The following is a 24,483-nucleotide window of genomic DNA, read 5'->3' as shown; positions in this document are numbered from 1 at the left end:
AAAAACAAAAAAACCACCACTTCAGTGTGAATTTTTAACCATTGTGTAGAAGGGGCCTCATATAATCCTGTTCCAGGCAAATCATATAACATTATCAATATAATGTATAATAATTACTGTGCTCTAATAACAATACCCAACAATATAATCTCTAAAATCACGACACTAAATAAACAACAACACTCAGAACACAGGGGAATTCCACACAGGAAACAACCAGGCCCAGCTAACACCTCCCAACAAAGGATTCCCTCACGCAGGAAGCAGCCAGGCTTGGAAGCTACAAGACCATTCAATGCTAAGCAACTTAAATAATCACACCCAGCTAACACGTCCCAGTAAAGGATTCATCCAAGTACTAACCAGGCAGACCTTGAAGCTGCAGATCTATTCAATGCTAATCAAGGAGATCCATGGCAACACCTGCCTCAACCAGACCAGAGTTCTTTCTACCACACTGCACGTTATTCCACACATATCTCAATCTGATTTGAACTGGATTATATGGCAGTGTAGACTCAAGGCCCGACCACACACCTATATAACCCATAATCCACAGTATCTGCTTTGAACTGGATTATCTTGAGCCCACACTGCCATATAATCCAGTTCAGTGTGGGTGCTATACAGCTGCGTAGAAGGGGCCTCATATAATCCAGTTCTAAGAAGATAATATAAGATTATAAATATAACATCTAAAATTACTGAGGTATAATAATACAGAACAATATAATCTCTAAAATCAGGACAGTAAATAATGAGCAACACTCTGAAAGCAGGGAAATGGGGAATTCCAGAAAGGAAACAATCAGGGCCTGCTAATACTTCCCAATAAAGGATTCCCCCAGGCAGGAAGCAGCCGGGCTTTGAAGCTGCAAGGCCATTAAATGCTAATCAAGGCGACTAATTGCAGCATTCATACTTGCCGCACTGAGACTATTCATTGCTATTCAACCTGGCCAACCAAGAATTCAGCAAGGTAGAAAGCGGCCAGGCTTGCAAGCAGCAAGGCTATTCAGTGCTGTTCAACCTGGCCAACCAAGATTTCCCCTAGATAGAAGGCCCGCTGATTTCTCCCGAAGGCCAACCTTTCAAACAATCTCCCCTTTCTTACCTCGTCTGTTCTGTCGGGATTTCCGGCCTCCGTGGGTCCAGCAAGGCCTTTGGGAGGGACAGGATGGCACCGGATGGGAGCCCAACTGCAGAAAGAATAATAATAATAGGGTATAATAATAATAACAACAACACTTTATTTATACCCTGCCACCATCTCCCCGTGAGGACTTGGGGCAGCTAAATACCGAGATAAACAAACATAAACATGATTCACAGTCTAAAAAGATAAAAACAAGCATATTATAACAGTTTAGTAATATCGGTCAACCACCAAGCACAGTTCTATTATCTAAACAGGTGGGGAACTGAAGCAGCCATACACAAATAAAATAATGAATTAAAATGTGTAGCTGATAATAGGAATCCATTAAGATACAGGAAATTATTATAATAATCTGGGGCTCATTAACTAATGGCTGTCTCACCAAAGGCCAGCCGAAACATCCAGGTCTTTATTATTATTATTATTATTATTATTATTATTATTATTATTATTATTATTATTTTATTATGACACAGCAAACAAGATCGATATGCTGGATTTCGTATCACAAAATCACAAGTCGAACACTTCCCAAGTGTCTAGGACTTTATTATTTTTTATTATTATTATTAGAAATATGACAAGATGAGTCCACAGCAGACACTCTGCTGGCTGTTGTATTGGATCCCACGTCTATTATTATTATTATTATTATTATTATTATTATTAGAAACACAACAAGATGAGTCCACAGCAGACACTCTGCTGGCTGTTGTATTGGATCCCACGTCTATTATTATTATTATTATTATTATTATTATTATTTGAAACACAACAAGATGAGTCCACAGCAGACACTCTGCTGGCTGTTGTATTGGATCCCACGTCTATTATTATTATTATTATTATTATTATTATTATTATTATTATTTGAAACACAGCAAGATGAGTCCACAGCAGACACTCTGCTGGCTGTTGTATTGGATCCCACGTCTATTATTATTATTATTATTATTATTATTATTATTATTATTTGAAACACAGCAAGATGAGTCCACAGCAGACACTCTGCTGGCTGTTGTATTGGATCCCACGTCTATTATTATTATTATTATTATTATTATTATTATTATTATTATTTGAAACACAGCAAGATGAGTCCACAGCAGACACTCTGCTGGCTGTTGTATTGGATCCCACGTCTATTATTATTATTATTATTATTATTATTATTATTATTATTATTTGAAACACAGCAAGATGAGTCCACAGCAGACACTCTGCTGGCTGTTGTATTGGATCCCATGTCTATTATTATTATTATTATTATTAATAATAATAATATTAATATTATTATTATTATTATTTGAAACACAACAAGATGAGTCCACAGCAGACAATCTGCTGGCTGTTGTATTGGATCCCACGATTATTATTATTATTATTATTATTATTATTATTATTATTATTATTATTATTTGAAACACAACAAGATGAGTCCACAGCAGACAATCTGCTGGCTGTTGTATTGGATCCCACGATTATTATTATTATTATTATTATTATTATTATTATTATTATTATTATTTGAAACACAACAAGATGAGGCCACAGCAGACACTCTGCTGGCTATTGTATTGGATCACCCTTCCCAAGTATCTAGGATTGTGTGATTTATTGGTGTGTGAATAATGTGTGCAGATCCCAGTCAGGTGGCCTTCTGCAGCTGGCAAATGGGGATTTTGTCAGCGCCGATTGTGTTCAAGTGCAGGCCAAGGTCTTTAGGCACTGCACCCACTGTGCCGATCACCACTGGGACCCCCTTGACTGACTTGTGCCAGTGTCTTTGCAGTTCGATCTTTAAATCCTCATATCATGTCAGCTTCTCAAGTTGTTTCTCTTCATCATCATCATTATTATTATTATTATTATTATTATTATTATTATTATTATTATTATTACAGTGTTCCCTCACTTATCGTGGGGTTAGGTTCCAGGACCATACGCAATAAGTGAAAATCCGTGAAATAGGGGCACTATATTTATTTTAATATTTATACATTATTTTAGTAACTAATACACTATTTTAAGTCTTTATCAACCAATTGTGTATTGATAAATCGCCTCTTTCTCCTCCCGTTGCCACTTGGGATCCTTTTCTCTCCCTTTGGCTCAATTAATGTAATTTTATTGGTATCTATTTTTATTTCTGAAATTTACCACCCTCGACTTATACTGGAGTCAATGTTTTCCCAGGTTTTTTTGTGGTAAAATTAGGTGCCTCGGCGTATATTCGGGTCGGCTTATACTCGAGTATATACGGTAGCACCAAAACATTGCAATATATTGAAAACATGGACTACAAAAACACTTGACTACTAAAAGGCAGATTGCGTTGGATAATCCAGAACATTGGATAGGAAAGACTCTACTGTAGCCATTTACTTCTTCAGGGTCCCATTTGTGAGCCAGAGCCAGGTCTTCTCCTTATCAGATTTTCCTTCAATTTTGTCAAGGAACTTTCCATGCAATGCTTTGTTGTGCCAGCTGTCAGCTCTAGTTTGTAGTGCGGTTTTCTTGTACTTATTATTATTATTATTATTATTATTATTATTATTATTATTATTATTAATTACATTGTTTATATTATTATTATTTCTTATTATTATTACTGAAGGTCCCCAAGCCTGTCTTCTTCAGTTACCTCATCATTCTGAAAGCATCACTGATCTGCAATAGAATGATTTCAGAGAAACTACCCTGTTTCCCCGTCTTATATTAATTTTTTCTCCCAAAGATGCACTAGGTCTGATTTTCAGGGGATGTCTTATTTTTCCACAAAGACGAATTCACATTTATGGTGGAATTTTTAAAAATGAAAATTTATTATCTACTGTACAGTAGTTGTCATCACAAAACAGCATAACCAAACTGGGAATCCTTTCAAGAATTTCTATATTATATTTGATTGCTATACTGTTTTTAAATTACTGTTTTAAATTTCTGTTCGTATGTAAATGTATGTTGTTGTTGGGCTTGTCCCTGTGTAAGCTGCCTTGAGTCCCTTCTGGGAGATGGAGGTGGGATACAAGAATAAAGTTATTATTATTATTGTTGTTGTTGTTTCTTGTTACTACCTTTATTTCCATGTACAACAATCTATGGTATGTACATTTACCGATCCTGCATGCTTCCAAAGAAAAATTTTGCTAGGTCTTACTTTCGGGGGAGGCCTTATATTTAGCAATTCAGCAAAACCTCTACTAGGTCTTATTTTCTGGGGATGTCTTATTTTCAGGGAAACAGGGTATATTGCTGACCACATGATGTCACTGGTTTAGACCACTAGGCACAGAATGACCCATATATGAAGTCAGTTATGACGGTTGCATAGCCTGGACTCCTGCCCTGCGACTGAAATAAAATGCATCACGGACCCCGACGGACCCCCCCCCCCTTCCCGCCGTGGTCTTAACTGAGCAAGTGGCGGCTGGTGATGCCCCGCTCGGTGATGGTGACCTCCATGGCGCAGATGGCGGAGGGGAAGATGTAGGACTGCTGCAGGACCTGAGGCAGGAGCGGCCGGTCCAGGGAGCTGAAGGCGGTGGCGTTGTGCTGCTCCGTCCCTTCGTACAGCTCCAGCACCGTGAACTCGTTGCGGCGGGCCTTGGCGTTCCAGTACTGGTACTAAAGGGAGGGAGAGGGTCAGCCTCTGAACCAGGAAGGCTAAGCTATCTATATAAAAAGGTAATGAAATTTCGGCCTAGGACAAAACAACAAATCTACACATCCCAGAAACACTAAACTTGGCAGCACAACCCCTCATCCATGCCTCTACGTTCATACAACAAAAAGCTCCAGCTACTCCAGAAAACAGCCAGGCTTTGAGACTGCAAGGCTATTCACTGCTATTCCACCTGGCCAACAAAGGATTCCCATAAGCCACAGCAACACATGGCCGGGCAAAGCTAGTATATATGGTAATGAAATTTCGGCCTAGGACAAAACAACAAAACTACACATCCCAGAAACACTAAACTTGGCAGCACAATCCGTCATCCATGCCTCTACGTTCATACAACAAAAAGCTCCGGCTACTCCAGAAAACAGCCAGGCTTTGAGACTGCAAGGCTATTCACTGCTATTCCACCTGGCCAACAAAGGATTCCCATAAGCCACAGCAACACATGGCCGGGCAAAGCTAGTATATATGGTAATGAAATTTCGGCCTAGGACAAAACAACAAAACTACACATCCCAGAAACACTAAACTTCGCAGCACAACCCCTCATCCATGCCTCTACGTTCATACAACAAAAAGCTCCAGCTACTCCAGAAAACGGTCAGGCTTTGAGACTGCAAGGCTATTCACTGCTATTCCACCTGGCCAACAAAGGATTCCCATAAGCCACAGCAACACATGGCCGGGCAAAGCTAGTATATATGGTAATGAAATTTCGGCCTAGGACAAAACAACAAAACTACACATCCCAGAAACACTAAACTTGGCAGCACAACCCCTCATCCATGCCTCTACGTTCATACAACAAAAAGCTCCGGCTACTCCAGAAAACAGTCAGGCTTTGAGACTGCAAGGCTATTCACTGCTATTCCACCTGGCCAACAAAGGATTCCCATAAGCCACAGCAACACATGGCCGGGCAAAGCTAGTATATATGGTAATGAAATTTCGGCCTAGGACAAAACAACAAAACTACACATCCCAGAAACACTAAACTTGGCAGCACAACCCCTCATCCATGCCTCTACGTTCATACAACAAAAAGCTCCAGCTACTCCAGAAAACCGCCAGGCTTTGAGACTGCAAGGCTATTCACTGCTATTCCACCTGGCCAACAAAGGATTCCCATAAGCCACAGCAACACATGGCCGGGCAAAGCTAGTATATATGGTAATGAAATTTCGGCCTAGGACAAAACAACAAAACTACACATCCCAGAAACACTAAACTTGGCAGCACAACTCCTCATCCATGCCTCTACGTTCATACTTCAAAAAGAAAACAAAAAATAAAGTCCTAATTAGAGGGAGAGGAATAATTGTTTTTATCCAATTTTTGCTGCCAGTTAGAAGGCTAAGCTCCGCCCACTTGGTCTCCTAGCAACCTACTCAGCCCAGGGGACAGGCAGAGTTAGGCCTCACTTAGGCCTCTTCCACACTGCCTATAAAATAAAGATTATCTGATTTGAACTGGATTATATGGCAGTGCAGACTCAAGGCCCTTCCACACAGCTATATTACCCATTTATAACGGACTTAATATCAGGGAAAACCTTGACCTTTTACTCAAGGCCCTTCCACACAGCTTTATAACCCATTTATAATCTTATCTTATCTGCTTTGCACTGGATTATCTTGACTCCACACTGCCATATAATCCACTTCAGTGTGCAGTTTATCCAGCTGTGTAGAAGAGGCCTCATATAATCCAGTTCTAAGCAGATAATATAAGATACTTAATTTCCCATACCACCATACTTCGCCACACCAACGCGTGGCCGGGTACAGCTAGTCTATATATATAAAAATGTTATGTGCATTTTTCCCATGGAGTAAACAACAAAACCACTGAACCAAATCACACCAAATTTGGCCACAAAAGACATAGTCATCCAAAATATGTTTTTCAATAAAAAAACCTAGAAAAATAGTCCAAATTACAGAGGACGAGGAAGAGCCGTTCCCCCCACAACTGCCAGTCAGAAAGGTAGGCCCTGCTGCCTTTAGGCCCCGCCCCTTCGTGTCCTAGCAACTAGCTCAGCCAAAATGGCGCCCAGGGCAGAGGCAGAGTGCACTTACCCTCATCCACACTGCCTATAAAATACAGATTATCTGATTTGATTATGTGATTATATGCCAGTGTAGACTCAAGTCCCTTCCACACAGCTATATTACCCAGAATTCCAAGGCAGGATAATCCACAGTATCTGCTTTGCACTGGACTATCTTGAGTCCACACTGCCATATAATCCAGTTCAACGTGGATTTTTTTACAGTTATCTAGAAGGGGCCTCATATAATCCAGTTCAAAGCAAATAATCTAAGATTATAAATATAATATATAAAATTACTGTGGTATAATAATACAGAACAATATAATCTCTAATACCAAGACAGTAAATAAAGAACCACACTCTGAAAATAGGGGAATTCCAGTCAGGAAACAATCAGGGCCAGCTAACACCTCCCAACAAACAATTCCTCAGGGAGGAAGCTGAGGAGCGATAAAAGTAGTGTGTATTATCGGAGTCATTATTATTATTATGAACCATGAAAATGAACAAAATCTGGCTTCCAGTATTAAAAAAACCTCTAAAATCAGGACAGTAAATAAAGAACAGCACTCTGAACACAGGGGAATTCCAGACATGAATCAATCAGGGGCAGCTAACACCTACCGACAAAGGATTCCCCCAGGCAGGAAGCAGGCAGGCCTTGGAGCTAATCATGACATGCTAATCATTCTGGCTAATTACAGCATTCATACTTGCTTCCAACACACACAAAAAGGAACAACTAGAAATATTGTATATTCACAAGCTTTAGGAAATAATATATACTAGCTGTGCCCGGCCATGTGTTGCTGTGGCAAAGTGGTGGTGGTATTGGTTAAAAATTGTTGTGTAATTTTTATTTGACGTTATTTGTATTTTTAAATTAATTTTATTGTAAGTTATCTTTTTATTTATTATATTTTATTATTTTCTTGTATTAATTGTAGTTATTTTCTGTTATTATAGTTTTTTATTGTATTAATTTTTTTAGTGTTTTCAATTATTTTTTAGTGTTTTTAATTATTTTTTATTGGGTTGCTAGGAGACCAAGTGGGTGTTGTCAAATTTCGAGGTTGGGGGGGGCTGTAGTTTTGTTGTTTTGTCTGGTGCCGTGATTCCATCACTCTTTTATATATATAGACTAGCTGTGCCCGGCCACGCGTTGCTGTGTCGTTGTCTGGTGGTGTTGGTGAGAAATTGTTGAGGTAGTGGTGGTATTGAATGTCTGTTGTATGGTTGTCTTTATGTTTAGTATGCAAACTGAAGTGGATTATATGGCAGTGTGGAGTCACAATAATCCAGTTCAAAGCAGATAATATAAGATTCTAAATGGGTTATATAGATGTGGAAGGGCCTTGAGTCTACACTGCCATATAATCCAGTTCAAATCTGATAATCTGTGGAAGAGGCCTAAGTGAAGCCTAACTCTGGCTGTCCCCTGGGCTGAGGAGGTTGTTAGGAGACCAAGTGGGCGGAGCTTAGCCTTCAAACTGCCAGCAATTGGATAAAAACAATTATTGCTCTCCCTCTAAGTAGGACTTTATTTTTCTTTTCTTTTTGTTGTATCAACCTGGATGAGGGGTTGTGCTGTCAAATTTCGAGGTTGGGGGGCCTGTAGTTTTGTTGTTTTGTCCGGTGCCGTGATTCCATCACTCTTTTATATATATAGATTAACTACCACCAATTCCTCAATACTTTATTTCCCATACCACCACACTAGTGGTGGGCACAGCTAGTATAATGCATATGGTTATCCCAGGCGCCCACCAGGCCCCGCTCTTCTCCCCTGCTCACCACAACCCAGTTCTCCGAGTGGACGATGTGCACGGGGCCCTTGGCCTTCTTCTGGACGGAGGAGTGGATGATGCGCCCCGTGACCCCGTCAATCAGGTAGATCCCGATGAAGGTGCGCTCCTGGTGCGAGTCCGCGCTCTCCGTCACCACCGCCAGCAGGTTCGGGTTCAAGGACTGCAAGGGGACAAAGGCGGGCGCTTTGGGATTGGCTCTCCCCCCGTCCCAGCCCTCTCCACAACCCTCACAACCCTCCCAAGGAGGACACCGGGACCATCAATAGAGTAAAATAATAAATGTAATAATACCAATAATAATAGAGAAAAATAATAAATGTATCATATATTCTCGAGTATAAGCTGACCCAAATATAAGCCAACCAGGACCCTCACCCGAGTATAAGCCAAGGGGGGCTTTTTCAGTCTTAAAAAAAGGGCTGAAAAACTAGGCTTATACTCGAGTATATACAGTATATGTTACTATTATGCCATAAGTCAAATCTTGTCAAAGATTAATATGTATTATTATTATTATTATTATTATTATTGTATGACACAGCAAACAAGATAGATATGCTGGATTTCGTATCACAAAAACACAAGTCGAACACTTCACAAGTGTCTAGGACTGTGTGATGTATTATTATTATTATTATTATTATTATTATTATTGTATGACACAGCAAACGAGATTTATATGCTGGATTTCGTATCACAAAAACACAAGTCGAACACTTCCCAAGTGTCTAGGACTGTGTGATGTATTATTATTATTACTATTATTATTATTATTTTATGACAGATATGCTGGATTTCGTATCACAAAAACACAAGTCAAACACTTCCCAAGTGTTCTAGGACTGTGTGATGTATTATTATTATTATTATTATTATTATTATTATTATTGTATGACACAGCAAACAAGATAGACATGCTGGATTTCGTATCACAAAATCACAAGTCAAACACTTCCCAAGTGTCTAGGACTGTGTGATGTCTTATTATTATTATAATTATTATTATTATTATTATGATACAGCAAACAAGATAGATATGCTGGATTTCGTATCACAAAAACTCAAGTCGAACACTTCCCAAGTGTCTAGGACTGTGTGATGTATTATTATTATTATTATTATTATTATTATTATTATTATTATTATTATTATTATTACATTATTATTACATTATTATTATTATTATTATTATTATTATTATTATTATTATTATTATTATTGTATGACACAGCAAACAAGATAGATATGCTGGATTTCGTATCACAAAATCACAAGTTGAACACTTCCCAAGTGTCTAGGACTGTGGGATGTATTATTATTATTATTATTATTATTATTATTATTATTATTATTATTGTATGACACAGCAAACAAGACAGATATGCTGGATTTCGTATCACAAAATCACAAGTCGAACACTTCCCAAGTGTCTAGGACTGTGTGATGTATTTTTGGATGATGCGTGCAGATCCCAGTCGGGTGGCCTTTTGCAGTTGGCAGATCGTAATTTTGTCAATGTCTATTGTTTCCAAATGCCGGCTAAGATCTTTTGGCACGGCACCCAATGTGCCCATCACCACCGGGACCACCTGCACTGGTTTCTGCCAGAGTCTTTGCAGTTCAATCTTGAGGTCCTGATAGCGGCTGAGTTATTATTATTATTATTATTATTATTATTATTATCATTATTATTATTATTATGTTTATTATTATATTAAATTATAATAATAAATTATTTATTTACAGTATTTATATTCCGCCCTTCTTTCTCACCCCGAAGGGGACTCAGGGCGGATTACAACGAACACATATATGGCAAAGATTCAATGCCAACAGACAAACAACATACAGTAGAGTCTCACTTATCCAACACTCGCTTATCCAACGCTCTGGATTATCCAACGCATTTTTGTAGTCAATGTTTTCAATACATTGTGATATTTTGGTGCTAAATTCGTAAATACAGTAATTACTACATAGCACTACTGCTTATTGAACGACTTTTTCTGTCAAATTTGTTGTATAACATGATGTTTTGGTGCTTAATTTGTAAAATCATAACCTAATTTGATGTTTAATAGGCTTTTCCTTAATCCCTCCTTATTATCCAACATATTCGCTTATCCAACATTCTGCCGGCCCGTTTATGTTGGATAAGTGAGACTCTACTGTATATAGACAGACACAGAGGCATTTAACATTTTTTTCCAGCTTGACGATTCCGGCCACAGGGGGAGCTGTTGCTTTACTGTCCAGTAGTGGCTGTAAATTTTATTACATTTTATTATTACATTTTATATGATGATTGTTGTTGTTATTTATATTAGTTCCTACAAGAACGGTTGTTCTTATGATTCTGCTACCTTGTAGAGGACACTGCGGTCCCCCATGACGCGTCCCTGCGAATGGACATGCTCGTTGGACTTCTTCCCTTTCACCGTCACGATGCGTTGCAAGTCGGGGGGGATGCTGATCTCCCAGGTCTCCTCCGTCGTCAAGTCCTGAAAGGCACCAAAACCCACAGACAATTCACAGGTAAAGTGGATGCACAGCAAAGCTAACACCTCCCAACAAACGATTCCCCCAGGCAGGAAGCAACCAGGCTTCCAAACAGAAAGGCTATTCAGAGCTGTTCAACCTAACCAACCAAGATTTCCCCTTCATAGTCCACTCTCAGGGTTTCAAGCCATGAGGCTACTCCGTCTCATTCAGTCTGCCCAAGAAAGGATGCCTCTATGTAGAAAGCAGTCAGTCTTTGAAATAGCGAGGCTATTCAGTGCCATTCAAATTGGCTAAAAAACCATTCCTCCAAAACGCAAGTACCCAGCCTTCCAAGCAGCAAACCTCTTCCGTTGTATTCCAGCTCACCAAACAAGGATTCACGTTAGGAGAAAACACCCAGACTTTAATGCTGCAAAGCTATTCACTGCTATTCCACCTGGTCAACAAATGATTCCCATCAGCCACAGCAACGCGTGGCCGGGCACAGCTAGTATAATATATATTGTGTATACATATAATATTGATAATAATATTATAATGTAATACAATATTATACTAATAATAATACAATATAATAATATTAATTATATATTAAATAAATGTAATGTTACTAATAATATTACCATACAATCATATAGTACAATATAGTAATTTAATGCGTATATTGTGCTATGCTAATAATATCTTGTATGTTCATTTGATTTGTAAGGCGCTCTGAGTCCCCTTCGGGGTGGGAAGAGAGGGATATAAATGTAGTAAATAATAAATAAATAAATTGACTTTTTGAAACAACCTGGGCAATGCTGGGTAGACAAGCCAGTATATATGTTTTTATGAGAGAGGTATAGAATCCTAGGGTTGGGAGGGACCCCAAAGGCCAGCCAGTCTGACCCCCTTACGACAGGCACATCCGATCCCTATCCAGCCATCAACTGATAGATATAACACTCACTGAACATCGAGAAAACCAAAATGCACTTCCAACAGGCACCAGTAATCCCTCTGCAATGCTAGGAATACAGCTTAACGGTGTAACATTAGAAAACGTTGACCATTTCCGCTACCTTGGCAGCCACCGCTCCACAAGTCAACATCGACACTGAAATACAACACCGCCTGAGCTCTGCGAGTGCAGCAGTCTTACGAATGAAGCAGAGCTCTGCGAGTGCAGCATTTTTCCGAATGAAGCAGAGAGTGTTTGATGACCGGGACATCCGTAGAGATACCAAGGTGCTTGTTTACAAAGCCATTCCCCTCCCAACCCTGCGAAACGTGGACGGTCTACAGACGTCACAACCAACTCCTGGAGCGTTTCCATCAGCGTTGCCTCAGAAAAATCCTTCCAATCTCTTGGAAGACAGGCGGACAAATGTCAGCGTGCTTGAAGAAGCAAAGACCACGAGCACTGAAGCGATGCTCCTACGCCAGTGATGGCCTAGCTATCCACTGCGATGGTACTTCCTCATTCCAACGTCGTAAATTAGTTAAATTTGCCTCCCCACTTTATAAGTGGTACCTTATTTCCTACTTGATAGATGCAACTATCTTTCGGGTTTCCTAATGGACTTAATATAAGGTAAAACCTTTACCCTTGACCTTAACTACCACCAGTTCCTCAATACTTTATTTCCCATACCACCAGACTTCACCACAGCAACGCGTGGCCGGGCACAGCTAGTAAGATATAACAACCCAATTGGGAAAGGAGAGACCGTACCTTTCTCAGCCGGCGGCCCATCAGCTTTCCCTTTTCCGCGTCGGCCAAGTAAAAGGAGACGGAGGGAGCCATCTCCTCCAGCTGCCGGAGGACGTTCCTGGTGGCCGGGAAGACGGTCACCTGCAGAAAAGGGAGCCCAAGGCCGGTCAGTGGACCCCAAGGCCTCGGAGGGCCTGCTCCTCCCCCCAAAGGGCCCCCATCTCACCTTGTACTCGTCGTCGATGAGGAGCAGGACCTTGGCGTAGTCCTGGTCCATGATGGGGAGCAGGAGGGACTGGAGGACGGGGCGCGGGAGGGCCGGCGGGGCCACCTGGCTCCACTTGCCAAAGATGGGGTTGAAGACAAAGAGGGAGCTCAGGCCGCTCTCCTGGGAAAGGAAACACCGGAGTTACAAACACCCGACTTACAAACAACTCACTTAAGAATGGAGGTGTTGCACCCCGAGGCAGCGTGAACACTGGAAACTAGGCAGAGACCAATAATCATTTATGTCCGTGATCCTGACTCCTTTGACTTCATTTTCGGACTATTGCTACCCTGTTTCCCCTAAAATAAGACATCCCCAGAAAATAAGACCTAGTAGAGGTTTTGCTGAATTGCTAAATATAAGGCCTCCCCCAAAAGTAAGACCTAGAAAAGTTTTTGTTTGGAAGCATGCAGGATCAGTAAATGTACATGCCATAGAATGTTGTACATAGAAATAAAGGTATTAACAAGAAATCTATCTATATATATAAAAGAGTGATGGCATCACGGCGACCCACAAAACAACAAAACTACAGGCCCCCCAACCTCGAAATTTGACGACACAACCCATCATCCACGCCTCTAGGTTGATACAACAAAAAGAAAAGAAAAATAAAGTCCTAATTAGAGAGAGAGGAATAACTGCTTTTATCCAATTGCTGCCAGTTAGAAGGCTAAGCTCCTCCAACTTGGTCTCCTAGCAACCCAATAAAAAATAATTAAAAACACTAAAAAAATTAATACAATAAAATACTATAATAACAGAAAATAACTAAAAATAATACAAGAAAATAATAAAATATAATAAATAAAAAGATCATTTACAATAAAATTAATTAAAAAATACAAATAACGTCAAATAAAAATTACACAACAATTTTTAACCAATACCACCACCACTTTGCCACAGCAACACGTGGCCGGGCACAGCTAGTATATATATAAGGGTAATGAAATTTCAGCCTAGGACAAAACAACAAAACTACACATCCCAGAAACACTAAACTTGGCAGCACAACCCCTCATCCATGCCTTTACGTTCACACAACAAAAAGCTCCAGCTACTCCAGAAAACCAGCCAGGCTTTGAGACTGCAAGTCTATTCACTGCTATTCCACCTGGCCAACAAAGGATTCCCATAAGCCACAGCAACGCGTGGCCGGGCAAAGCTAGTAATAATAATAAAACAATAACTTTATTCTTGTATTCCACTTCCATCTCCCAGAAGGGACTCAGGGCAGCTTACACAGGGACAAGCCCAACAACAACATAAATTTACATACAAACAGAAATTTTAAACAGTAATTTAAAAACAGCATAGCAATAAAATATAGTATAGACATTCTTGAAAGGATTCACAGTTTGGTTATGCTGGTTTGTGATGACAACTATTGTACAGGATATAATCAATGTTCATTTTTTTGTTCAACCATAAATGTGAATTCTTCTTCATGGAAAAAAAAGACATCCCCTGAAAATAAGATCTAGAGCATCTTTGGGAGCAAAAATTAATATAAGACACTGTCTTATTTTCGGGGAAACACGGTAGTAGATGTAGCCATTCAATGCAAATTAGGGTGATTAACTGGAACATTTACGCTGGCCTCCAATTGACAAAGGACTCTTGTCACACCCTGGACTCTCAGTTATAAATTTACCTTCCTTGCCTAGTTTAGCCATGCCTCACAACCTCTGAGGATGCCTGCCATAGATGTGGGCGAAACGTCAGGGGAGAATACTTCTGGAACATGGCCAGACAGCCCGAAAGACATACAACAACCCTTATGGATTTATGTCTGTGATCCTGACTTCATTTTTTGACTACTGCTATTTTATAGCTCCTTTCCTTCTGCTCTTTTGGAAAATGCTCTTTTTTCCATTGTGCATGCTTTTCTTAATAAACTGTTGCAGTTAATACTACTAGACTCTGGTGAGATGCTGGGTGAAAAGGTGTCTCAAGGCTAGAGAGTCACAGGGAAATCCACTCCTGGAAGAGTTGTCATTCATTTCTGTGTTGCCCAATTCTTCCTCTCAGTCTGTCATGATCTCCGATCTTGACATCTCCGGACACAGAGCAAGCGCTGACAAAGAAAAGATGCCAGCCATAAAACGGGCCAGCCATAAAACCTCAATTACCCTCTGCTATGTGAGAGCCCCTATATAAATAGGCTACAGAGAAGATTCTGGTATTCTGTACAATAAAACCTGTTGGAATCTACCAGTGTGTGTCTTGATGCTTTCTTCTAGTGGAACACTTACCCACAGCACAACTGGGAGAAGAGAACCCAACAATTTGTACAGAACAGATGCCATCCATAAAACGGGCCAGATATAAAACCTCAATTACCCTCTGGTATGTGAGAGCCCCTATATAAATGGGCCAAAGAGGTGGTTCTGGTATTCTGTACAATAAAACCTGTTGGAATCTACCAGCGTGTGTCTTGGTGCTTTCTTCTGGTGGAAGACTGACCCACAGCACAACTGGGAGAAGAGAACCTAACAAACATGTATTACATATTGTTATTATATTATAATCACTTCTTCTGTTATAACTACGACAATGAATCTCGAACTGTGCTATTTGAGCAGATTGACATGTGATGGGTCCCTGTCATGATCTCCGATCTTTGACATCTCCGGACACAGAGCAAGCGCTGACAAAGAACAGATGCCAGCCATAAAACCTCAATTACCCTCTGGTATGTGAGAGCCCCTATAGAAATGGGCTACAGAGAAGATTCTGGTATTCTGTACAATAAAACCTGTTGGAATCTACCAGCGTGTGTCTTGGTGCTTTCAAAGTTTTTGGCCTATGCCTAGGTGGCTTATAATAATTCGGTACATTGCAGCACAGGGCACTCCCCATTCAAGAGTTTACGGCCGCAACCTCCGCACTCTGCCAATCCCAGAGGTCATCCAGTCTGACCCAGTCCCCTTTACAGAATGGATGGCGCAGATTAAAGATGCATGGCCAATCATCACACAGGCTCTTGAAGAGGCCAAGGCAGCTTACAAACACCAAGCAGACAAACACAGGAGACCAGATTGGGACCTCAAGCCAGGGCAACAGGTCTACCTCTCCACCAAATACCTAAAAGGTAGACAGCCAACCAAGAAGTTGGCTGCCAGATACATTGGCCCCTTCATGGTCAAAAGGCTAGTAAATGAAGTCACTGCAGAACTAGAACTCCTCCAAACCTACAGAATGATTCACCCAGTTTTCCACTTCACTCTCCTCAAACCAGCTCCCGAGAGCACCCAATGGCACCCAGTCAAGCCCCCGCCCCCACCCATCATGATAGGGGGCAACCAACACTATGAGGTGGCGGAAATATTAGACTCCAGAGTCAGTGAAAAACACCCTCCAGTATTTCGTCAGGTGGAAGCATTTTCCTCCCAGTGAATCAGAATGGGTCAGGGATTCTGACATAAATGCACCCACACTCATCAAGAGGTTTCACGCTCAAAACCCACACTAACCTCCATACAAGGGGGGGGGGGGAGGACTGTCTTTGGAGAGGGCTTGATGTCATGATCTCCGATCTTTGACATCTCCGGACACAGAGTAAGTGCTGACAAATAACAGATGCCAGCCATAAAACCTCAATTACCTTCTGGTATGTGAGAAGCCCCTATATAAATGGGCTACAGAGAAGATTCTGGTATTCTGTACAATAATGATGTCATGATCTCTGATCTTTGACATCTCTGGACACAGAGCAAGCTGTGTTCAGAACAGATGCCAGCCATAAAACGGGCCAGCCATAAAGCCTCAATTACCCTCTGGTATGTGAGAGCCCCTATATAAATGGGCTACAGAGAAGATTCTGGTATTTTGTACAATAAAACCTGTTGGAATCTACCAGGGTGTGTCTTGGTGCTTTCTGGAAGAAGAGAACCTAACAAACATGTATTAAATATTGTTATTATATTATAATCACTTCTTCTGTTACGACTACGACAATGAATCTCGAACAGTGCTATCTGAGCAGATTGACGTGTGATGGCTCCCTGTCATGATCTCCAATCTTTGACATCTCTGGACACAGAGCAAGCGCTAACAAAGAACAGATGCCAGCCATAAAACCTCAATTACCCTCTGGTATGTGAGAGCCCCTATATAAATGGGCCAAAGAGAAGGTTCTGGTATTCTGTACAATAAAACCTGTTGGAATCTTCCAGCGTGTGTCTTGGTGCTTTCTTCTAGTGGAAGACTTACCCACAGCACAACTGGAAGAAGAGAACCTAACACAGTCTCAAGGAACTCCGATAATCCAAAGTCCTAACATGGTGAGACTATCTGTATTTGTGGTTTTTATTCTTATTCCTTTTCTCACCCCGAGTTTTAACTTAGTGTTCTTGTTTTTATTGTTCTTCTGATTTTGCGTTGTAATGTATATTATCATTTATTGTATTGTTCAATGTGCTATGATTTTTTGTTCTATTATATTTTGTTATATTGTATTGTTCTGGGCATGGCCCCATGTAAGCTGCCCCGAGTCCCCGTTGGGGAGATGGTGGCGGGGTATAAATAAAGTTTATTATTATTATTATTATTATTATTATTATTATTATTATTATTATTATTATTATCTATGTAACTCGCTCTCTCTCTCTTTCAATCAATCTATTTCTGTATCTATCTACCTCTCTTTTTGTATCTATTTATCTATCTGTATTTCTCCCTCTCTTCCGCTCTCAATCGATGTCTGTCTGTATTTATCTATCTCTCAATCTATTTCTGCATCTGTATCTATATCTTTCTGTATCTATCTCTGTCAATCTAGTTCTCTCCATCGACATTCCCCATCATCCCCAGAGGCAGGGCGCCCACCTTGTCCTTGACCAGGAGGGTGCACTGCGGGGGGTGCGGGAAGTGGGCGGTGGTCCTCTGCACCATCAGCTCGAAAGAGGAGCCCGGCTTCACGTCCGGCAGGAACTGCTTCCAGAGGATGGTCCCCGAGCTGCTCTCGATGCCAAAGAGCTAGAAGGAAGGGAGGAAGGGAAAGACAGAAAGGGATAAAGAAGGGAAAAGAGAGAAGACATATACACAAAACTGTCATTTCTCAAATCGATCAAGAGAAAGGAGAGAAGCAGGCTATCAGGATGGAGATGCCCCCCCTCCTTCCGCACCTTCCCGGACGCCGTGACGACCACGATCATCTTCTGCAGGTTGAATTCGTCCCGGGCCAAGTTGTCGATGTTGACCTCGTTCTTGATCTGGCTGCGGGGCTTCCGGGCGTCGTAGAACATCTTCCAGAGGTGAGCGGTCCAGGCCTGGAGCAGGATGAGCTGCGAGGACAGGCGCTTGAGGAACATCCCCAGCAAACCGTCTGCAGGAAGGGAGAGAGCAAAAGGACACTTTCGCCTCGAAAAGACATGGACGGGAGAAGCACAGCAATTGATAGATGCAAAAAGGATCTACAGCAAAGCCACACATGCAACACCTAAGGCCAAACACAGGGGTCCACAAACTAAGGATTTACCTGGCCCCTGTCCTAAAGACCAGTCTACCTGGTCATTGGAGGTCTCTTTGGTTACCTACGGTCTTATGAGATCATCTAGATGGTCTTTGAAGGTCTCTTTGCTTAGCTATGGCCTTATGAGATCATCTAGATGGCCTTTCTTTACCGATAGTCTTATGAGATCACCTAGATGGTCTCTGAAGGTCTCTTTGCTTAGTTACGGCCTTATGAGAACATCTAGATGGCTTTTGGAGGTCACTTTCCTTACCTATAGTCCTATGAAATTGTCTAGATGGCCTTTGAGGGTCCCTTTCCTTACCTATGGTTTTATGAAATTGTCTTGATGACCTTTAAGGGTCCCTTTTCTTATCTATGGTCTTCTGATGGCCTTATGAAATCATCTAGATGGCCTTTGAGGGTTCCTTTCCTTACCGATGGTCTTATGAGACCATCTAGATGGACTTTGGGGGTCTCTTTGCTTAACTATGGTCTTATGAGACCATCTAGATAGTCTTTGGGGGTCACTTTCCTTACGTATAGTCCTATGAGACTGTCTAGATGGCCTTTGAGGGTCCCTTTCCTTACCTATGGTCTTATGAAACAATCTAGATGGTCTTTGAGGTCCCTTTCCTTATCTATGGTCTTTTGATGGCCTGATGAGCTCATCTAGATGGCCTTTGAGGGTTCCTTTCCTTACCGATGGTCTTATGATATCGTCAAGATGGTCTTTGAAGGTATCTTTGCTTAGCTAGGTCCTTATGAGAACATCTAGATGGCTTTTGGAGGTCACTTTCCTTACCTATAGTCCTTATGAGACCATCTAGATGGCCTTTGAGAGTCCCTTTCCTTACCTATGGTTTTATGAGATTGTCTTGATGGCCTTTGGGGGCCCCTTTCCTTACCTATGGTCTTATGAAACAATCTAGATGGTCTTTGAGGTCCCTTTTCTTATCTATGGTCTTCTGATGGCCTGATGAGATCATCTAGAAGGCCTTTGAGGGTCCCTATCCTTACCTATGATCTTATGAGACCATCTAGATGGTCTTTGGGGGTCTCTTTGCTTAACTATGGTCTTATGAGATCATCTAGACACATCCACCTCTGGACCAAGGGTGTTAACAAGGAGGAAGAAGACAAGGACAACAACCCCAGAAGGATCTTACCTTGAATCGCTGTTTCCGTGGCAGCGTTTGGACAAGAAAAAGCAATCACCATTTACTATTTCAAGTATCAAAAAGCAAGGGACAAACAGCCTTCACTGCGTAGTGAAGGCTGATCCCCATCCAGTCTCCATCCAATTCTCCATTTACACAGAAAACACCAGGTACAGGCAGTCTCCAAGTTACAGACAAGAGGAAGGAAGGCTTCCCCGGTTGGTACCTGCTTTCTTTCCAAATTCGCCTTCCAGCTCGGCCTGGGCCCCCGTCAGCGGCAAGTCCACCATTTCCAAGCTGACCACTTCGGCCAAGGATTCCTCCCGGCTCCAGAGAATTTTTCCTGCAGAGAATCAGAAAGACAAGGATTTTTTTTTGTTGTATGTCTTTCGGGCTGTGTGGCCATGTTCCAGAAGCATTCTCTCCTGACGTTTCGCCCACATCTATGGCAGGCATCCTCAGAGGTTGTGAGGTATGGAGAAAACTAAGCAAAGAGGTTAATATATATCTGTGGAAAGTCTAGGGTGAGAGAGGTCAGTGTGATCCTCTCTCTTCTGCAGGAGTCTACCGTATCCCATGCAGCTGTGGACAAGTCTACATAGGGACCACCAAACGCAGCATTGCCCAAACACGAGTCAAAGAACATGAAAGGCACTGCAGACTAATTCAACCAGAGAAATCAGCCATAGCAGAGCATTTGATGAACCAGCCTGGACACAGAATACTATTTGAGAACACAAAAATGCTGGACCATTCTAACAACTATCATGTCAGACTACACAGAAAAGCCATTGAAATCCACAAGCATGTGGACAACTTCAACAGAAAGGAAGAAACCATGAAAATGAACAAAATCTGGCTACCAGTATTAAAAAACTCAAAAATCAGAACAGTAAATAAAAAGCAATACTCTGAAAACAGAGGATTTCCAGACATGAATCAACCAAGGGCAGTTAACGACTCTAAACAAAGGATGCCCCAGAGGCAGGAAGAAGACAGCAGATAAGCTTTTCAATGCTAATTAAAGTGATTAACTACACAACATTCACACTGACCTCTCTCACCCTAGACTTTCCACAGATATATATTGCTTAGTTTTCTCCATACCTCACAACCTCTGAGGATGCCTGCCATAGATGTGGGCGAAATGTCAGGAGAGAATGCTTCTGGAACATGGCCACACAGCCCGAAAGACATACAACAACCCTGTGATCCCGGCCATGAAAGCCTTCGACAACACATTGATTTTTTTTTGGTTTGGAATATAGATATGTAGATGACACTATGGAGGACGTCAAGGGATGACAAAGCTCCTCGGCATTGAAGATGGAGTGACAGATGGGAAAAGCCTTTACCTCTGTTTATGTATTGTCTGTCCTTGTTAACTGTATATAATGGCACTGAATGTTTAATGTATATGTGTTATGTAATCCGCCCTGAGTCCCTTCAGGGAGATAGAGCAGAATATACCGTAAATTTATTTATTTTATTTATTTTTCAAACTTATATGCCGCCACTCCCCTAGGGCTTGGGGCGGCTTACAAGAACCGGCTATATAATAATAATAATAATAATAATAATAATAATAATATTGACACAACACCATAGTATGACACAGCAAACAAGATCTATATGCTGGATTTCGTATCACAAAATCACAAGTCAAACACTTCCCAAGTGTCTAGGACTGTATGATTTTATTATTATTATTATTATTATTATTATTATTATTATTATTATTGTATGACACAGCAAACAAGATCTATATGCTGGATTTCGTATCACAAAATCAGAAGTCAAACACTTCCCAAGTATCTAGGACTGTGTGATTTATTATTATTATTATTATTATTATTATTATTATTATTATTATTATTATTATTTATTGTATGACACAGCAAACAAGATAGACATGCTGGATTTCATATCACAAAATCACAAGTCAAACACTTCCCAAGTGTCTAGGACTGTGTGATTTATTATTATTATTATTATTATTATTATTATTATTATTATTATTATTATTTATTGTATGACACAGCAAACAAGATCTATATGCTGGATTTTGTATCACAAAATCACAAGTCAAACACTTCCCAAGTGTCTAGGACTGTGTGATTTATTATTATTATTATTATTATTATTATTATTATTATTATTATTATTGTATGACACAGCAAACAAGATCTATATGCTGGATTTCGTATCACAAAATCACAAGTCAAACACTTCCCAAGTATCTAGGACTGTGTGATTTATTATTATTATTATTATTATTATTATTATTATTATTATTATTATTATTTATTGTATGACACAGCAAACAAGATAGACATGCTGGATTTCATATCACAAAATCAGAAGTCAAACACTTCCCAAGTGTCTAGGACTGTGTCATGTATTTTCAGATGATGCGTGCAGATCCCAGTCAGGTGGCAGATCGTGATTTTGTTTCCAAATGCCGGCTGAAATCTTTTGGCACGGCACCCAATGTGCCCATCACCACCGGGACCATCTGTACTGATTTCATGAGCCAGAGCCAGGTCTTCTCCTTGTCAGCTTTTCCTTCAATTTTGTCAAGGAACTTTCCATGCAGTGTTTTGTTGTGCCAGCTGTCAGCTCTAGTTTGTAGTGCGGTTTTCTTGTACTAATTCTTTGCTGTGCTTTGAAGAGTTTCTGAGTTGTTGTTGTTATTATCATCATCATCATCATCATCATCATCATCATCATCATCATCATCATCATTATTATTATTATTATTATTATTATTATTATGGCTACAAGTTGGGAAAAGGCCTGCTTTTGAGCAAGAAACACCCTAAAAGGCTCACCCGGCTGCTGGAGGAAGAGGAGCATGTGGTCCTCCGTTTGCACCAAGGCCCGGTATCCCACCGAGTCGTCTTTCTTCAAAAAGACCTGGATGTAAAGCTGGAAAAGAAGGAGAAACAGTCAGAGAAGACTGACAAGAGAGAAACCCTTCATGGTTTGGCCCTCCTTCCACTTTCCAGCCATTCCCTTTTCTTCTTATCCTATTTATATTGGAATTCTGAGGCTAGGGAAATGCATTTCTTTATTTACAGTATTTATATTCCGCCCTTCTTTCTCACCCCGAAGGGGACTCAGGGCGGATCCCAATGCACATAGACATGGCCAACATTCAATACCATTAGACATACGACATATATAGACAGACACAGAGGCAATTTAACATTTTCCAGCTTCCGGCTTCATGCTTTATGCTCGATCCGGCCACAGGAGGAGCTGCCGCTTCATTGTCCACTGTGACACCGAGTCCTTGATGGAGTACTTTCTCGTTCCTTTCCGCACGCTGCTGGCAGTTTTTATGGTGTTGTAAATTAATTCAATTCGCCTTCCTGCATAAAGCAGTACCTAGAATTTTCTACTCAACAGATGCAACTGTTTTTCAAGCTGTTTAGATGGGCAGCGGGCTAGGCTATTATTTATTTATTTATTTATTTGCAGTATTTCTATGCCGCCCTTCTTTCTCACCCCGAAGGGGACTCAGGGCGGATTACAATGAACACCTATATGGCAAACATTCAATGCCAACAGACAAACAACATACATTAGACAGACTCAGAGGCATTTTTAACATTTTTCCAGCTTCACGATTCCGGCCACAGGGGGAGCTGTTGCTTCACCGTCCAGTAATGGCTGTACATCCTCATTCCTTTCCTCGTGTTTTGCTGGCAGTTTTATGGTGTTGTATATTAGTTAAATTAGCCGCCCCGCATAAAGCGTACCTAAATTTCCCTAATTGACAGGTGCAACTGTCTTTCGGGGCTGCATAGGTCAACAGCAAGCCGGGGCTATTAATGGTCGGAGGCTTAACCCAACCCGGGCTTCGATCCCATGACCTCTCGGTCAGTAGTGATTTATTGCAGCTGGCTACTAACCAGCCCCACCACAAGCCACATTAATGTTTTCCAAGCTTTCATCAATGATTCCATCAAAACATTGGGACTCTAAGAACAACAGAAGAGCCTGCCTTGGAGAATGAAGAACTCCCCTTCTTTGGAGGCCTTTGGACACAAAGCTGGATGGGCCTCTCTTAGGAGGGCTTTAGCGGTGGAAAAATGGGATCCCTCCAAATCTAGGATTCTAGGCACGGAATCAATGGAATAAATGGCTCAGAATTGTACTGAGTTGGCAAAGTAGGTCAAGGAAGGGCACCTCACCTGTTCCGGCCGGGAGCTGCTTTTCTCCAAGGTGAACCCAATGGTTGTGTCCAGCAGCCGCTGCCCGGTTTCAGCCAAGTATAAGTTGACCGCATAGGACTGGTTGAAGCAGGTCAGGGGCTCCTGCAGCATCATTGGGAGGAAGGACAGAAAGGGGTAAAGAGAGAACCATTACAATGCAGGCACGCTCTCGGTCTCTCCAGTGGGGAACCACGAATGCCTGGATGCCTTCAAGAGAGGCTGGGTACTACCGTATATACTCGAGTATAAGTCGACCCAAATATAAGCCGGGGCACCTAATTTTACCACAAAAAACTGGGAAAACTTATTGACTCAAGTATAAGCCGAGGGTGGGAAATGCAGCAGCTACGGGTAAATTTCAAAAATAAAATTAGATACCAATAAAATTACACATTAATTGAGGCATCAGTGGGTTAAATGTTTTGAATATTTACCGTATTTCAAAGAAAAACAGTAAACTAACTCTATAAGTGGAAA

At 41.0% G+C, this 24,483-nt stretch overlaps 1 protein-coding gene across 2 annotated transcripts in view; it reads right to left on the bottom strand.

Annotated features, from left to right (window-relative positions):
- Positions 1 to 24,483, bottom strand: part of emc1 (ER membrane protein complex subunit 1) — a 50,030-nt gene that overhangs the window by 2,827 nt on the left and 22,720 nt on the right. Inside the window, exons 11-22 of one of the 2 annotated variants that reach the window (XM_062965594.1) lie at positions 23,986 to 24,108; positions 22,618 to 22,714; positions 20,013 to 20,129; positions 19,796 to 19,804; positions 18,301 to 18,500; positions 18,002 to 18,151; positions 13,127 to 13,288; positions 12,922 to 13,041; positions 11,066 to 11,203; positions 8,689 to 8,862; positions 4,576 to 4,786; positions 1,115 to 1,199 (exon numbers count right to left, since the gene is read on the bottom strand). In XM_062965594.1, the coding sequence (XP_062821664.1) occupies positions 1,115 to 1,199; positions 4,576 to 4,786; positions 8,689 to 8,862; positions 11,066 to 11,203; positions 12,922 to 13,041; positions 13,127 to 13,288; positions 18,002 to 18,151; positions 18,301 to 18,500; positions 19,796 to 19,804; positions 20,013 to 20,129; positions 22,618 to 22,714; positions 23,986 to 24,108 (1,586 nt within the window). The remainder of the gene's footprint in view (positions 1 to 1,114; positions 1,200 to 4,575; positions 4,787 to 8,688; positions 8,863 to 11,065; positions 11,204 to 12,921; positions 13,042 to 13,126; positions 13,289 to 18,001; positions 18,152 to 18,300; positions 18,501 to 19,795; positions 19,805 to 20,012; positions 20,130 to 22,617; positions 22,715 to 23,985; positions 24,109 to 24,483) is intronic. The other variant, XM_062965593.1, reaches the window with a different exon arrangement.

The sequence above is a fragment of the Anolis carolinensis genome, unplaced genomic scaffold (assembly GCF_035594765.1).
Source record: "Anolis carolinensis isolate JA03-04 unplaced genomic scaffold, rAnoCar3.1.pri scaffold_15, whole genome shotgun sequence".
NCBI lineage: Eukaryota > Metazoa > Chordata > Lepidosauria > Squamata > Dactyloidae > Anolis > Anolis carolinensis.
Note: the sequence above shows the minus strand (reverse complement) of the source record. Positions and strands in the feature narration are given on the sequence as shown.